This window comes from Mirounga angustirostris, unplaced genomic scaffold, assembly GCF_029215605.1.
Source record: "Mirounga angustirostris isolate CCGP_5_RB_7025 unplaced genomic scaffold, mMirAng1.0.hap1 SCAF_12, whole genome shotgun sequence".
Classification (NCBI taxonomy): Eukaryota; Metazoa; Chordata; class Mammalia; order Carnivora; family Phocidae; genus Mirounga; species Mirounga angustirostris.
In genome coordinates this window covers 27,051,144-27,068,742 of record NW_026991720.1, presented here as the reverse complement: position 1 = coordinate 27,068,742, position 17,599 = coordinate 27,051,144, and the positions used below count along the sequence as shown (strand labels likewise).

At 38.3% G+C, this 17,599-nt stretch overlaps 1 protein-coding gene across 1 annotated transcript; it reads left to right on the top strand.

The window, feature by feature from the left end:
* The first annotated feature begins 3,744 nt into the window (after positions 1-3,744).
* Positions 3,745-12,339, top strand: SPAM1 (sperm adhesion molecule 1). Its single transcript, XM_045865102.1, has 3 exons — positions 3,745-4,701; positions 5,598-5,687; positions 11,794-12,339. The coding sequence occupies exons 1-3, from the start codon at positions 3,745-3,747 to the stop codon at positions 12,337-12,339; spliced, it is 1,593 nt and encodes a 530-aa protein (XP_045721058.1).
* The last annotated feature ends 5,260 nt before the right edge of the window (positions 12,340-17,599 follow it).

The following is a 17,599-nucleotide window of genomic DNA, read 5'->3' as shown; positions in this document are numbered from 1 at the left end:
GCTCTCGCTATCTCTGTCTCTGTCAAATAAATAAATAAAATCTTTACAAAAAAAAAAAAAAAGAAATTTCCTACAAAAAAAAAATCTTGTTTGAAGGCTCCTTTCTTTCCTGAAAGCATGAATAAATTTTTGCTTTAAGAGAAGAAAATTGCACATGGATTTTCTGCTTTGGGGATATTATGCTGGTCTCTTAAGTTTGCTCAGAACTCAGCTTAGATTTAATATGCCTTGTAACTGGAGGTAGAAGTCAACCTTTGACTTGAAATTAGAGACCAAGTAGTACTTCAGAAATGATACACAGCCTACCAAATGTAATTAGTATACAAGGGGTACCAAGGCAATAAATTTGGGGCCAGCTGCTCACTTGAAGTTTTGCTTTTTATTTTCCATATTAACGAATGATTCCTGAAGTGTTTACAGAGGTAATTTAGATACATTAACGTTACCTTCAGCATCATGAGGCTAGGGGCCATTTGATGAGTATTATAGCCATGACTTTATCATGTTCAGTTGTTCTGGGGGCAGTAGGGTCAACGGGATCTCGGAGGTGCTGGGGAAATACATCTTAAACCTTGGGACTCTCCACTCTGTCCCTCCCTTCAGTCCTCACTGAGCTTTTACCAAAGTTATAATCTTGGCTTTATCACTATTTGACCACATTTCTGAATGTTCACCTTTATATTTATAATAATAATTTATATTCAAAATCTGTAACAATTTTAATAGTAAGAGGATTGTATCTAAATTCAGTTCTTAATTCCATTGAGATAATATATACATGAACTCCTTATAGGAAGTAAGAATACCAGAAGAGTGGATTCTGAAGACAGTCCTGTGACTGACTTCTACATCTGTTAATTATGATTTTCTAGAAAGAAAGCATTTGTTGTAGAAAAGAAGAGCTTAGAATTAAGCCAAGAAATTTAGCTGTTTTGTTTGGCTTTTTCTGTCTGTGACTGTCTTCTCCTTACCTCAAAAATTCCAAACACCAACTCCTTCAAAAAGTAAAATGAGGGGTGCCTGGTTGGCTCAGTCACTTAAGTGTCCAACTCATGATTTCAGCTCAGGCCGTGATCTCATGGGTCATGAGATAGAACCCCATGTCAGGCTCCACTCATCTGCAGTCTGCTTGGGATTCTCTCTCTCCCTCTCCCTCTGCCCCTCCCACCACACTTGCATGCCCATGCGCACTCTCTCTTTAAAAAAAAAAAAAAAAAAAAAGGTAAAAGGAGAACCCCTTGGGGCACCTGGGTGGCTCAGTTGTTAAGCGTCTGCCTTCGGCAAGGGTCATGATCCTGGGGTCCTGGGATCGAGCCCCGCATCAGGCTCCCTGCTCGGTGGAGAGCCTGCTTCTCCCTCTCCCACTCCCCCTGCTTGTGTTCCCTCTCACTGTCTCTCTCTCTCTGTCGAATAAATAAAAAAATCTTAAAAAAAAAAAAAAAGGAGAACCCCTTGAACAAGCATCCTAGTGAATAAACAGTAGGAAGGTGGATGGTTATTTTTCCTCTTGCCACTAAGGAGAAGTTGAGCTTCAAATCTGTTCTGGCAAACAAAATTCTAGCCTTAAATTTTATTTTTCTCCCAGTTTTTATTTGAGAAACTATGTGGTAGTTGAATGAAAGAAAATTAGAAGATCGAAAATATGTAATGGACCCTCAGGAAATATGAATATTCTTTTATATCTTGGATTTCCTTTAACTCCTTAAGCATGTGCTTACGTTTCTGTATATCTCAAAAAACTGCTTGTCTTCAGTAGCATCAAGGCAAGGAACTAGTTGGTTCCTGCTTACTAGTATTTTAGGCAAGCATCTTCACATGTTACTTAACTATCTTCATAACTAGCTCTGATGTCTGCATAAATTCCTTCAGCCTAAAATACCGTATTTATTTAAGCATCTCATCATTGTCTGCTTTTAGTATTTTCTCCTGCTCTGATTTAGACACTACAATACACAGTGGTGAGTGATACATTTTAAGTATCTATACCTACCCATATTGTTTTTTATTACAAAATAATTTTGGACTAATTCTCAGACAAAACATTCCTGGTTCAAAGGTTTTAATTAATATGTGTTTTAGTGATAAAATTTCTTTAAAGCAAGGATAAGAGTGAATTAGAAGGATTTTGGATGTCTTCAAATCTTCAGCTTTTAAATTAATTCTGAGATACATTGATTTTTTTTTTTTAAGGAATGTTATTGACTTGCCAGTGCTCTAGGAAGACATTAAAACCAACAGGCTTCTGGCCTGGACACCACTGAACACAAGTTGGGTGTTGGACCCTGAAAGGACTTCTGGGCAAATACTACTATTTGGAGTTGGGGCGGGGGGTACCAAAGGCTTAGCAGGAGTGCTTTAGGAAGCTATTATCCAGACAATGGGGAAAAAGGACACTTGAGAAGTAACCTAATAGGTATAAATTGAGAACAGGCCTTACACATACTAGTGGAGAAATGCTAATTATCTGGAGTTAAGTCAGATAAGATTTTCTAGGGAGATGAGATTTTTTTTTATTTTTAATTTTTTTAAAAAGATTTTATTTATTTGACAGAGAGAGAGCAAGATATAGATCACAAGCAGGGGGGAGGGGTAGAGGGAGAAGCAGACTCCCCCATGAGCAGGGAGCCCAATGCAGGACTCGATCCCAGGACCCTGGGATCATGACCCAAGCTGAAGGCAGCCACTTAACCAACTGAGCCACCCAGGTTCTCCTGGGAGATGAGATTCTTATGTAAAGTCTCTAGTGTATCTTCTAAAGAGATGTTTTTCTAGATGCTAACCCAGGTCTGCCCCCAATTCTGTGCCCCAAGGCTTTGTCCAAAGATGTATAAAGAAGAGATACTTTGTTTCATAAAAAATTTTTTACCTATTTTCTGTACCTATACATAAATTTTGTGTATGTACGTGTGTGTGTGTATATATATATACACACAGGTATCTATAAATATAGTGCATCTCTTACTTAATCTTTTACTCAATTTGCCCTATGATGGAGCACTGTTCCAAATAACACTTAAACTTGTTCCTCAGTAGGAGATTTTGGTTAATTCAATAGTCTCAAGCACACTTTTGTTACACTCCTTCTGGGAGAAGTGATGAGAAGTGACTTTTGCCTCCTCCTCTACCTGCCCCCTTCAAAAAAAAAAGATGAAATCTCATAATTTTATGAGAGGTTGTTTTCAATTTTTGGCATGCCACTCTAATGCGGTCTTTCAAGAAATAACAAACAAAAATGAGAGGTTCAACTGGAATTCTATTTAACAAGGCTTTGCTAAGGCATAGTATTCTACACAGCGGGAAGGCAAAAGGAAAAATAGCTACATTCACCCCAGTCATGATTTGGAAAGATGACACAAATGTTAGCTATTATAGGATTTGTATCATACAGAAGAGAAAATAATTTTATTGATTCAAACACAGGAGTTCTCCAGCTTGGAAAACCGAATTAAACTCTTGCACTTCCAAGTTGAGAACTTGGTAAAGTTGACAGTCTCGATACAGAAACATAGTGTAACAATATATTCTACATTTATTTTTTTTCCAGTTATAGATGAAGCAACTTGCAAAATATTCTTGAAATATGAAGCAAGAAGAATAATATTTAAAAGTAATGTGATCATTATACCCTTTTATCCATCAAAGTGGCTTCATTCCACTCTCTCTCTTCTGTACTTAGATCTTGCATGAAATATTGGACAAGCCGAAGTGTTTGGGAAGAAATTTTCATAGTCATTAATCTTTGCAATGGGTGTGCTCAGGTTCCAGCCTATCTTCTTTAGGAGTTTTGTGGGGTCCAGCGGAGTCACCCAAGCAGTGCTCACCTTCCTTCTGATTCCATGTTGCTTGACTCAGGAGTTCAGAGCACCCCCTTTTATCCCCAGTGTATCTTTCCTCTGGGGCTGGAATGCCCCAACTGAACTTTGTGCTCAAAAGTTTAACGTGCAGCTAGATCTGAACCTTTTCTCTTTAGTAGGAAGCCCTCGAAAAAGCGCCACAGGACAAGGTATTACATTATTTTACGCTGACAGACTTGGCTACTATCCTCACATACATGAAAAGACTGGCAAAAATGTGAATGGAGGAATCCCCCAGGCTGGAAACTTAAAAAAGCACTTGGAGAAAGCCAAGGAAGATATTGGCCATTACATACAAAGAGACACCACGGGCCTGGCTGTTGTTGACTGGGAAAACTGGAGGCCTGTCTGGGCAAGAAACTGGAAACCTAAAGATATTTACAAGCATCAGTCTATTGAGTTGGCTCGGCAACAACATATAGAACTTAATGCCACAGAGGCCGCCAAGATAGCCAAAGCAGATTTTGAAAAGGCAGGAAAATGTTTCATGCAAGAGACCTTAAAACTGGGAAAATCCCTTCGGCCAAATTATTTATGGGGTTATTATCTCTTTCCTGACTGTTACAATCATAATTATAAGACCCCCGGTTACAATGGAAGTTGCTTTGATTTAGAAAAGAAAAGAAATGATGAACTCAACTGGATGTGGAAGGAAAGCACAGCCCTTTTCCCATCCATTTATTTGAATAGCAAATTAAAATCTTCTCCATACGCTGCTTTCTATGTCCGCAATCGTGTTTGGGAAGCCATCCGGGTTTCTAAAGTATCCAGTGTTAAACATCCACTTCCAATTTTTGTATATACCCGTCCAGTTTTTACTGATGTGTCTTTGAAATATCTTTCTGAGGTGAGTAAATCAAGGTGTGAGGCCTATGAAGTAGTATCCACAAAAGGCATTTAGTGGAATTCAACATCATTTTTGAAGGGAGTGAGATTTGGCTTTTAACATCCTTTACGAATATGCACACAGGTAGTTCTGCATTGTTATATAAATGCAAAATAAGAATATATTTTATTATTTATTTATTTATTATTTTTTTAAAGATTTTATTCATTTATTTGACAGAGAGAGGTACAGTGAGAGAGGGAACACAAGCAGGGGGAGTGGGAGAGGGAGAAGCAGGCTTCCCATGGAGCAGGGAGCCCGATGCGGGGCTCGATCCCAGGACCCTGGGATCATGACCCAAGCTGAAGGCAGACGCTTAACAACTGAGCCACCCAGGTGCCCCTATTTATTTATTTATTTTAAGATTTATTTACTTGTAAGAGACAGAGAGAGAGAGAGCACAAGCAGGGGGAGCTGCAAGCAGAGGGAGAAGCAAGTCCCCCACTGCTCAAGGAGCCTGATGAGGGACTCGATCCCAGGACCCTGGGATCAGGACCTGAGCTGAAGGCAGCCGCTTAACCGACTGAGCCACCCAGGCATCTCAAAAAATTATTTCATTTTAATGTAATCCTATAATATCTTAACAACAACCAAAAAACTAGGTAGCATAGACAATGTATTCACTCAGTCCTCTTTTTTTTTCTTTCACACGGTTTGTCAATAGAAGTAATTAAAATAACAGAAAAAAATCTGTATTTTTGTTATAGTGGGGTTGTGGTAGCAATAAAAATTGAAATAGTGGGGAAATATTTGAATTATTATTGTTAAGTCAGAATTCTTAGCTTTGGTATTACTGTCTTATGCACAGCATTTCTATTTTATTTCTATCTGTTAACTCTTTCTGTCACATTCACCAGGATGACCTTGTGAATACAATCGGTGAAACGGTTTCTCTAGGTGTCTCTGGAATGATAATATGGGGAAGCCTCAATTTAACCCAAAATGTGGTAAGTTGAATTGATAGGAAATAGATGAAAACATGTATTCTTTTAATGTTTTTGAGGATTGCTGTACTGAATAATAAAATAAGTACTATGCTTGGCACACAGTAGAAGGTGCTCAATTAATACTGGTTGCATCAAACTGTCCTTCATTTATGTGGTTATGCTATAAGGCAGAAAAAATTGTACCTGTTTTCCACTGAGGAAGCAGAAATTCAGTGAAATTGACCAAAATTCTCTAGGCTATGTGGTTAGCAAGTGGCCAAAACAGGACGACAAGCTCAGTGTTCCGGCATGGTGTTTGGCTTTTTGTACTTTACTGTGATATGTCTCTTCTCAAAAAACCCATGAACTAGTCAATGAAAGAATAGTCAGTTCTTTCATTCATTCCATTACTGTTTATTAAGCACTTCTTTTACTTATTCATTTAGTCATTCAATGGCAGTTTATTACAAGGGTCAGCAAATGACAGCCAGGGGTCAAGAATGATTTGTATCCTTTTAAATGGATGGGAAAAAACTCCAAAAGAATAGTATTTATAATATTTATTTTATTTTATTTATTAGAGGGAACGAGAGAGAGAGAGAGCATGAGAGGGGGGAGGGTCAGAGGGAGAAGCAGACTCCCTGCCAAGCAGGGAGCCCGATGTGGGACTCGATCCAGGGACTCCAGGGTCATGACCTGAGCCAAAGGCAGTCGCTTAACCGACTGAGCCACCCAGGCGCCCCAAGAATAGTATTTATAATAGGTGAAAATTAGGTAAGATTTAAATTTTAGTGTCTATCAGTAACGTTTTAGTGGAATGTAGGCATGTGCCTTAGTTTAGGTGTCTATGGCTGCTTTTGCTGTACAAGGAAATAACTGAATAGTTATGGCAGAGACTGTATCATTCAAAACCCTCGAATATTTACTGTCTGCCCCTATACAGAAAACGTTTGCTGACCCTTGGTTTATTGAACATTTCCTATGATTAAGTGCCAGATAATTCTAGGTGCTAGAAATGTAGCAGTGAACGAAGCGAAATCCCTTTACCGTGAAGCTGCATCCTTACAAGTGGAAATGCAACATACCCAGATAGGATAATGTCAGGTAGTGATAGGTGCAATAAAGAGCAATGAAACCGTGTAGGCAGGATAAACAGAGATAAAATGGCGGTGCTTAAGATGGGGCAGTCACAGAAGGCCTCTCTGATGAGGTGCTGTTGGAGCAGAGACCTGATGGAAACCAGGGACCAAGTCTCCAAAGGGACCAAGTCAGGGATGGTAAGTGCAAGAGCCTTCAGGCTGGAATGTGCTTGTCAAAAAAAGATGGAGGAGGTGTGAGCAGAGTGCAGTGAGCAAGGAAGACAGGGGTAAGAGTGTGGTCAGTGAAAAGAGGGTCAGATGGAGGGCTTCGTAGGCCACCATGGGGCTTTCACTCTGATATGGAAGGCCACAAGGAGGCTTGAGCAGAAGAGTTGCAATCTCTGACAAACATTTCTTACTTAGCTGAGCTGAGGATCTGCGGTGGAGGGGCAAGAGCAGGAGCAGAGAGAGGAAGCTGTTGATGGCTTGGACCATACATGCTGGCGGCGTGGTTTGAATATAACCCAACAGTAGAACTGAGAGGTTGGACTGAGGGATTGGATGAGTAGGACGGATAAGAGAAGTGGTTAAGATGACTCCGAGGCTTTTGGCTTAAAGGAAGTGGCCTCTGAGATGGGAAAGACTTTAGGAGGAATGGTTTGGTGGGGGCCGGGAAGGGAGGAAGAAAAAGGATCCAGGAGTGGGGAAAGGGTGCATAGGCAATTGGGAATTACTTTTTAAAAATATTACTAAATTGTTCAAAACTTCTCTAAGGGAGAGGAAAAGGAATGCTTCTTTATTTTCCATAGGTTATATGTACTATTGTCTATTTTAAGTAAAATTTTGAGTAAAACTTGTTTTATTGGGGAAAAAATGGCATTTTTTTTCTGTATGGATGACTTGTTTTCATTTTCTCTTAATGCATTTTCTTTAGTTCAAAAAGCCTTTAACTATCACCACCTAATCCTTTTCTCTCTTCATTTTCATCCTCATTCAATTCTCTGTATCAGATCTGTCTTCCCCACCTCTTCAATCCTCTTGACTCAAAAGTAAAGCTATTACATGGACACTGCTGAATTGGAGATCAACTTTTCCTTCTCTAACATATGGAAATATGAGTGACTTAGGTGCCATAGAGAATGTCCCATGAAGCTCATGGCCCGGGAGACTTATCCTAGGACCTAGAGAGAAGAGACTTTATATAGCACTCTAAGACCAGAAGAGACCTTTTGTCTCTTGTCCTCCAGATAGACTCGCTATATTGTTAACTCATTTATAAAAGTACTCAACAGTAGTTCCCATCATGAGATTCTTTCAAAGTAATCTGAACCCTTCTACTTATTTGGTAGAACTCTATTATCTCTGGCTTGATCACCAATAAAGAGAAATAATATAAGTTTGGAGAAAGGTATTTGTCCCATTTGCAAAATCTTTCACGTCAGAAAATCATTTAAGAATTATAATTCTCCCAAATATATTCCTAATTTTCATTCACTGTTTCTCAAATCTGTAAACACCTTTCTCAAGGGTCTTATAAATTCTCTGATGGAATCATTTATAAATTCCCATACTACTTCTTTTTTTTTTTTTTTTTTAAGAACTGAGAACTCCACCCTTACTCTGATGAGGAGTGAATCAGGCTTTCTCCAATTAGTAGTGTGGCATGACATTCTATTTGTCACACCTATTTTTTTTTAATCATTATTGCACTTTAATCTTAGATTTACATTCTTCTACCATGACTCTCAGATCATCTTCAGTATTTCATACAGGGACAGTTCTGCAATTTAAATATGGCTATTTTCTACCTAATGACACTGCCTTGAAATTGCCCCCTGTGGTCTCCGTTTTATATATTTCTGCTACTTTTCCCAAATGCTGATTTTGAATGCTAGTTCTATCATTACTTCCCCTTTTTTCTATGCCATTTGTAATCAATAGAATCATGGATTACTCGTCTTATTTCCTCTGATTCATTGACAACTTGAGAAACTGGTAATTGCAGGTTTAATGACTGAAATTGACTTAAAACAATTGTTATCAAATGTAAGCAAGCTATTTCCTTCCATTCCATTTTATTAGATTCAGTGGTATGACAGCCAGCCCCTACTGGTCCCAGCTCATGAGATGTGATTGTTAAATATTTGGAAATTTTGTGAACTGGTTGTTAACACAATCATTATTAAAAATTAAATTACCAAAACTTAGAATGAAATAAGTACTGTCAAAAACAAAAGTAATAAACACTCGGGGCACCTGGGTGGCTTAGTTGGTTAAGCAGCTGCCTTAGGCTCAGGTCATGATCCCAGGGTCCTGGGATGGAGCCCTGCATTGGGCTCCCTGCTCAGTGGGGGGCCTGCTTCTCCCTGTCCCGCTCCCCCTGCTTGTGCTCTCTCTCTGTCAAATAAATAAATAAAATCTAAAAAAAAAACCCATAATAAATACTCAAAATATATCAGTTACATACTTCACTTTACTATTATCTCTTGAGGAACTTTACATCTACTGTATCTGTATAAGTGGAAATAGTATGTAATAATGTGATTCTCTACACCATACTATCACAACGTGTGCTTGATTTCCAATCACTCAGTGATGTCAGGTTGATAGCTTAAAATTGGCCATGGCAGATGTTTATACCATGGAAATTGACAAATGCTATAAACCAGGCCTTATCTTTTAGAAATGGTTTCAGATCCTTCCAAAGAGTACATCTTGTGTAGGCTAATGATTCTCAAACCATTGTCATACTTCACTCCTCTTTTTGCCCAGCTCTTGTCTCTGTGGTCACTCAGACTGTCCTCTGAACTTGGTATTAATTCTCATATATCTTGGGCCCAGGGGATACAGTGTTGAAGAATACTGGCGAAGTCTCTGCACTCATGGAGCTTATATTAATGTTGGAGGGAAACAATATACAAACAAAAAAAATATTTGATGTAATAAGTACTATGCAGAGAATTAAAACAGATGTGAGAGTAGATAGGAAAGGTGTCTGAGGTTTAATTAAAGCTGCAATCTGAATGACAAGATAAAGTGACCGTGTTAAAAATTAGAGGAAAGAGCATTCCAAGCAGAGGGAATAAGTAAGTGAACTTTCTTTGAAACATTTCTTTGAACATTTCTTTGAAATGAACCCACCATGCTTATGAAACTAGTATGCCTAAGGTAGAGTGGGTAAGGGAGAGGTGTTCAAGAGGAAGGAAGGATTACCCCACATCAGGCTGTATATAAGTCGGGAGAAGTTGAATTTTATTCTAAACACCATGCAAAACTAGGATTAAGAAGAGGTTTTCTATTGCTGCCATAATAATGACAACACACTTAGTTTAAACAAGAGAGAATTATTATCTTATAGTTCTGTAGTTCCGAAGTCCAGCATGGGTCATAATGGACTAAAATCAAGATGTTGGTTAGGTTGTATTCCTTTCCAGGGGAGGATCCTCATTTGCTCATTTGGGTTGTTGGTAGAATTCATTTCCTCGTGGTTGTAGCAACGAGATGTCTATTTTCTGGCTGGCTATGGCTAAGGGTCATTTCTAGCTTCTAGAGTTCACTACATTCTTTAGCTCTTGGCCCTCTCCTCTATCTTCAAAGCCAGCAATGCGGGGTTGAGTCTCCTTTACTTTTGAATTTGTTCTCTTTCTTCCATCTCATTTTTTTTAATCCAATCTGGAAAAGTTTCTACATTTTTAAAGGACTCATGTGATTAGATTGAGCCCATCCAGATAACTTGGGATAATCTCTCAAGGTCCATACTCTTCTCTGCAATCATGTGTGTAACATTCCTCTTGCCATGCAAGGTAACATAGTCACAGATTCCAGGGCATTAGAGTATGGACATTCTTGGAAGGCCCTATTCTTCCTACCATCGATGGCGAGAGAGTCAAGTGGAAGCTGCCTCAGCTTGCCTTCTGATCTACTACCATCACTTCCTTTGGTCTGCTGGAGGACCAGCACACCCAGCTTACTCAGTGGAACTATGGATTATGAAAGAAAGTGAGTGACTATATTCTGTGTTTTTAAAAAGACAGCATCCCAGTTTTAGAATGCACCAGTCTCGAGATGAATCATTTTCGTTACTCATCACTCGTGCTCTGCCAAATAAGTATGTTTGTAAAAGAGCTTCATAATTCACCCATAACTTGAACTATACATAACATTTAACATAAAGTATACTCAGTTGAACCTGTTTAGTTGTTTTGAGCCAGCAGTTGAGAAATCTTTCTTATGCTGTTTAAACTTGTCCCACAAAGATGATTCTTTTTTTTTTTTTTAAAGATTTTATTTATTTATTTGAGAGAGAGAGTGAGAGAGAGAGAGAGCACAAGAGGGAGGAGCGGGAGAGGGAGAAGCAGACTCCCTGCCGAGCAGGGAGCCCGATGCGGGACTCGATCCAGGGACTCCAGGATCATGACCTGAGCCGAAGGCAGTCGCTTAACCAACTGAGCCACCCAGGTGCCCACAAAGATGATTCTTATTACCTTTATTTGTAATTTCTTGAGGGCTAACCAATGATATGCTGGGCCCTGTGCTAAGCACTTTTATATACATTGTATCTTTTCATCTGAGTTAAGTGCTATAATCATCCTTATTTTACAAATGATGAAGCTGAAGCATAGCCAGGTTAACTGATTCACCCAAGGTCACCCAGATAGGAAACTGAGAATGCTTGCAAGATGCCCAAGGTCACAGAGCTAGTCATTAATGGAACTGTGACCAATCAGGGAAGATGGGCCCCAGAGACCATTCTCTAACTGCTCTACCATTCTGCCCCATTAGTTTATGAATTATTAAAGAAGTCCAAGGCTAGTTTGAAGTTAAGGTTCAACTGGTCAATTATTCATTGATTCATTCATGAAATGGCATGTGAAACTTACTTACAAATGTTACAAAAACAGTCAGAATAATCTTGCTTGATAAGGTAAAAAAGGTAAACTATTCCCTACCTCTTGCCGGGTCTTGTTTTATCATGCTTCCTTAGAACTTGCATATCACAGATAAACTAACTTGTCCCTTGATATTCTAACCTTCTTATAATTTTACAGCAATCTTGCACAGAGCTAGACAATTACATGAAGAATAAACTGAATCCTTACATAATCAACGTCACCCTAGCAGCCAAAATGTGTAATCAAGTGCTTTGCCAGGAGCAGGGAGTATGTATAAGGAAACACTGGAATTCAAGTGACTATCTTCACCTGAACCCAGAGAATTTTGCTATTCAACTTGAGAAAAGTGGAAGATACACAGTACAAGGGAAACCCACACTTGAAGACCTGCACCAATTTTCCAACAAATTTTATTGCGCTTGTTATGCCAATGTCCGTTGTCAGGAGAGAGCTGATATGACTGAAATTCATACTGTTAAAGTATGTGTTGCTGGAGATGTTTGTATAGATGCCTTTCTAAACTCAGAACCCATTGGTCATCTTTCTAGCTGGAAGGGGAAATCTGCCACTTCCAGCAATATCTTATCTGCCATGTCACCTGCCATAGGGTCTCCATGTGATCCTGGTAAAGACCTTAGTAGGTGCCTCAAAGCCAGATTTATAGTAGAAGCCAACTCCAAAACCCCTCAAGTGGGCTATTAGAGTGTATATATTCGAAATAAGAAACAATAAAACAACCTATTCAAGTACAAGCTCAGTGTTTATTAAATTTTCTGTCTACATACATTGTTTTAATATCTTTTACATCTCTATATGTAATAGTTTAGCTAGCTTAGATTTTTTTAGGCAAGTGATGATACCTATATACTTAAAGACTTATATTTGAAATGTGAATCAAAACTCATGGCCAAGATAGTATTTTGATTTTTTGAGCAAAGATTGCTTTTTCATGATCAAATTGAACCTGAGATTATTATTAATTAATAAACAAAGTATGTTGGCTAGCACCTTTAATTTTCAAAATTGTAGTCAGGGCAGGGTTACTACTAAATCCATTGATACTACATTTTGCTTTTGAAAATCAGAGTAGAATGTTAATTATTAATATTGCATAGAATTTGCTTTGTAAGATGATATCCAACTTTGTATTTTCTAATTGCCATGAGTCGATAGCAAATAATCTCACATACCATGATGTACATACAGAACTAACAGGTATCTGTTATATTCTTGGTTCAATCTTGGTACAATCTAGACTGATTGTAAGGTCTATAACACTTAGAGGCCTAGTGTTCTTTCTGAGAAAAGTAAAGATTTAAATAACGCCAATTTACTTCAAATAAATGTCTTTCTGAGTAGTTTGTAATTTGCAATAAAAATGTCAAGAAATTGTTATGGTAATAAACCTTATCTTTTAAAATGTAATATCCCAAGTGTACCTGTCTGCCTTGAGCATAGAACTATGGATTTTAGCTATTTCATCTTGATAATTTCTTCAAGTTATGTTTTATAAAAAGGTAACCTTTAAAAAGTAAAAAAAGTAAAAAAGATTATCCTGTCAACTCTGTACATGGTTTAACAGATATTCAGAATAAATATAAAAAATAGCCCAGTTTTCTTTCACTCTTGATGGTCTTTGACAATCTTGTGTACTTAAATGGCCTTATTTCATCTGAGCATCCATTCACATGGCAGAGAGTGTTTACTCTCTGCCAGGCTCACTATTCAGTTTCACAGATTCAAGGTGAAGTAGCATGTTCTCGCCTCAGTGAGTTTTTTGTACATTTGAAGAAGACAGATATTTGAAAGTGGAAAACGCCAACATCATTTGTGATATGAATGCTTTTACAGAAGTTCAGCATGCTCTGGCATACAAATAAGAAGTTGAAGGTTTCAGAGAAAATTTCAAGGATGCCATGAAAGAGATGATGTGTCCACTGCTTTGAAGACTGAACAGCAGTTAGTGTGGAGACACAAGACAGAAGGAACTTCAGAAAGATGGGCCACTGAGTGTGGGTTTTACAGTGATATACAGTAGATGATGGGCCAAATGGTGAAAGCTTTTATTCACCATACTAAGAAGTTTGGAGTTTACAAGGAAGACACTCCCAAACTTCTTAACCTTCCCTGTTTTCCCATGCACACCTGTCACAGCATGACACATTTATCTCTTTTTACTCCCCACCACCACCCTATAATGTAAGCATCAAGAGGGCAAGTCATTTGGTCTATTTGACTTGCTGCTATATCCACAGTGTGATGAACAGTATCTGGGACTTAGTAGGGGCCCACTAATTATTATTAAACAAATAAAAGCCAAGGGGAAGCCACTAAAAAATTCTAAGTGTGGGAGTTGTCATGGCCACTTTTCACATTTGGGTCCTCTTGGACCAGTGCTGCTCTTTTCTTTAGCTCTGTCCTTTATTCTCTGCTCCAACTGCAATTCTATTGTCAAAACCAGGTTTTCATAAGTAAGCCATGAAAAGAGATAATTTGATAATGATCTGGCAAGGATATGTTATATGGACTAGTTTAGTTTACTTAGAATACATAAATGGCTATCAGGTGACTAGGACTTGGAAAGAATGGAGGCTGCAAGGCAAACTGGAAAAGGCATGGATTCTGGAGTTGGACCGTTATAAGGGCAAATTCCAGCCTCCAACAATTAGTAGCTATACAAGCCTATGAGAGTTAACCTTCTGTTTTATATAATGGCAATTATACATACCTTTTACGGTTCTTGAGAGGATTGACTAATATAATACTTGGAAAGCATCTGGCCTTAGAAGCAACTCTGTAAATGTCTCTAGGAGGAAGGAGATGGATATGTTTCTGCCATGGCAGACTTGGCCATGAACCCAGTTAAGAAAAGAGACCACTAAATAGAAAAAAAGTTGGCAGGAATAATTTATATAATACACATCTTTATATATGATCAGGTTTACAGAAGCAAAGTTGGATTTCCACATAGATCCAGTATTTTCACGAGGGATCATGTTTGTATCTGAGATACAAAGAAAATAATTTGGTATCCCTGCTCTTCAGAAGCTTGCACACTGATAGAGATGATAGATGTATCAACCAAAATTGTCCACAGAATGTGGCATATACAGAAATTGTAAAAATTGAAGGGCTATAAGAAACAGTTTCCTCCTGTTAATTAACACAACATACTGAAGGAATTGAGCAATTTAGCTTCAAAAGATATGGAATTCATTTGTTAGATACAGACTGCATCCCTAAACTCTCAAGTGTCATACAAAACCTGTGTCCCTGGTACAGCAGAGGGCTTAGTTCCAAAGGTATTAAGATACCTGCTTTTATTTTTGAAAGTGAATTTGAAAGGAATATAGATTTAAAGTAGACTCTTGAGTTTATTATATAGATACATTCAATATTGTTGGAAGAAAGCAGATGTTTACTGAGAGATCATGAGTAATCATTTCAGGGTACTTACTGAGTAGTGATAAAGACATGAGATAGTGTTTAAAAAAAGCTCTTGGCAGTGAACTTTAGATAAATATATGTATTCAGGAAAATTGTTGGATTCTTAATATAGCAAACATTATGCTGACACAAAAGTGACTAACAGGGAAATGATAGCCCACAGGAGTACATAGGACAAAATGAAGAGTAGAAGTCCACAAAACAAGAAATATTTCCAAAATGCTTACCTTTATTTGGTATTGAAGTAGCAGTGAAAGAAATTAATTTCTCAAACTTTTCTATAAATCGGCTGTTGGCAAAGTAATAGTGATCTTTAGATGGTGTCTGACCTCCTACTGAGGAAGAGGCGTATCAGGTACATATTATTTTATGACTAGATACTTTAAGGACTCTGAGGACATTTACGTCCCATGTAACTTCACACTGCAATGAAGAGTGATTTCCAGCTTATATCCTTTCCACCCCACTCCCAGATAAGCTCAGTAAAGGCACAACTATATGCTTGGGATCCTATGACATAGCACAATTCTTGGCACAGAGTAGGTGCTCAAAAAAGTTGAAAAAATATTGCAATGACTATTGAGTATAATTGCTATTGATTGAAAGTGAATTTGATAAATTCCTAATTCAGTTGGTTAGTTACCATGAGTGAATGCATTTTTTTTTTCCTTTGCTGGAAGATATTCATTTGAAATTATTTTTCACTTTCGAAATGCTCCCCACCACTTTCCTCTGTTCTTTGGGTATATGTCAACAATGATCTTACTCCTAAATTTCTGCCTGATAAGTCCAAGGTAATGGTATATTAATCATGTTTTTTTATTTTCTGTATATTAGGATGTTTTGACATCTTAACACTCCTTTTGTCAGGGGAGTGACTGCCCCTCCTGGGGCTAACTAATTCTTAGAGACAGCAAAGGGCATGCTATTTGATAAGCAAATTAATGAAGTCAGAGCCCTACCACCCCTATCTGCTCTGTACACCCCAGAGGCAATATTTCTCTGTCTTTATCATATCAGGGCTAGGTACTAGGCAACTAGAGACCATCTCAATAGCCCTGATGGGGTTCAGGACACATTACTCCAAAATAGGGCACCTGGACTACTGAATATTTTAAGCCGAAGAATTTGAGAAAACAGCAGAAGCAGAAAGTTCACTCTGATCTCCTCTCACCTCCCCTTCTTACCTGAAACAGGCCACAAAACCCTCACATGAAAGGTGTCCTCCATATACCTGGAGGAAAGGATCATCCTCGTCTCCAAAGACAAAGAGATGCCAAGAAGAATCCAAACAAACAGGCTTTGCTAAGTTTCCCCCAGTTTACTATAATTAACTCATATTCTTTTCCCTATTTTATTTCCACACTACTTCCCACTCTTCAACAAACCTATCATAAAAATACACAGGTCTAACTGTTTCTTTGGGTCTTTTCCTTATGAAGTCTCCTGTGTCACACAAATCTTAAAAAAATTCGTATGTTTTCTCCTGTTAATCTGTCAGTTTAATTTTCAGACCCAGTCAAGGAGCCTAAGAGAGAAGAGGAAAACTTTTTCCTCTCTGCAGCCCAGAGCCTGCTGAAATTATTCAAACTAGCCAGTCCTAAACTGTTTAACCAACCCTGCCTTGCAGTTCTCAAGGAAACTCCAATAAAGGTTTTCCCCTCGTTCCTGGTCTGCTTCCTGTCCAAAACCTGGTGTTCCTCATATGGTCCTCTATGTCACCTTTATAAATTAAGACTCCAGCACAGAACAAATGGGAAAGTAGAAATGCTTTTCTCTTTGTTCGTATCTTGTTTCTCACCATGAATTCTTCTGTAGTAAGTTCATACTCTACATGTTAACTGAAATGAGCCATATGTCCATTAAAGTGTGCTTTTTAAACTAACTATGAAAGGAGCTTCTCTCATTGAAAGGTCATTTTTGGAAAGGACTTTTTGAATGTGGTACCTAGCAAATGGCAACTTCCTTTGAACTTGACAAATACTGCAATCTCGACCCTGGGTGTAAGGTTCATATTCCAGGACTCAGGGGCTTATCTCTCAGTGTTCCCCAGCTAAGAATACTAGGGCTTGCATTACATTTCACTTGCAAAACTGCCAGGATTGTTTCAACACAATCATTTTGCACAAGCTACTGACATTCTGATGACACTGAAATTTGACATGGAGTGATTAAGAATTTGAAAATCCACATAAAACCATCAATAAAATTGAAAACCTGGATACTTCTCTTTTCTCCCCTACTTGCAGTCAAAGAGAGAGGGAAGGGAGGAAGTGGGAAAAGGTGGGAGAGAAGAAAAAACATTCACTGCCCAGATATCACAAATGTCACTTCCTCATTCTTTTCCCCTTGCCTCAGACTTCCTTTAAAAAGCAAAAAGGATGAAGCCACGAAATGGTGGTATTGTTTGGTATGTGCCAAATTCAGCCTGCTATGTACTCATAGGTTATGGTACAGAGTCACTAAGATCTTGAGGTCAACTCTTTGAGGCATTAAATTTCCTGTGAGAAAAAAG

Excerpts from the sequence above, each read along its gene's own strand:
- SPAM1 (XM_045865102.1), top strand. The coding sequence starts at position 3,745 with ATGGGTGTGCTCAGGTTCCAGCCTATCTTCTTTAGGAGTTTTGTGGGG. Across the intron at positions 4,702-5,597 it reads CTTTGAAATATCTTTCTGAG|GATGACCTTGTGAATACAAT; the intron begins GTGAGTAAATCA and ends CACATTCACCAG. Across the intron at positions 5,688-11,793 it reads TCAATTTAACCCAAAATGTG|CAATCTTGCACAGAGCTAGA; the intron begins GTAAGTTGAATT and ends ATAATTTTACAG.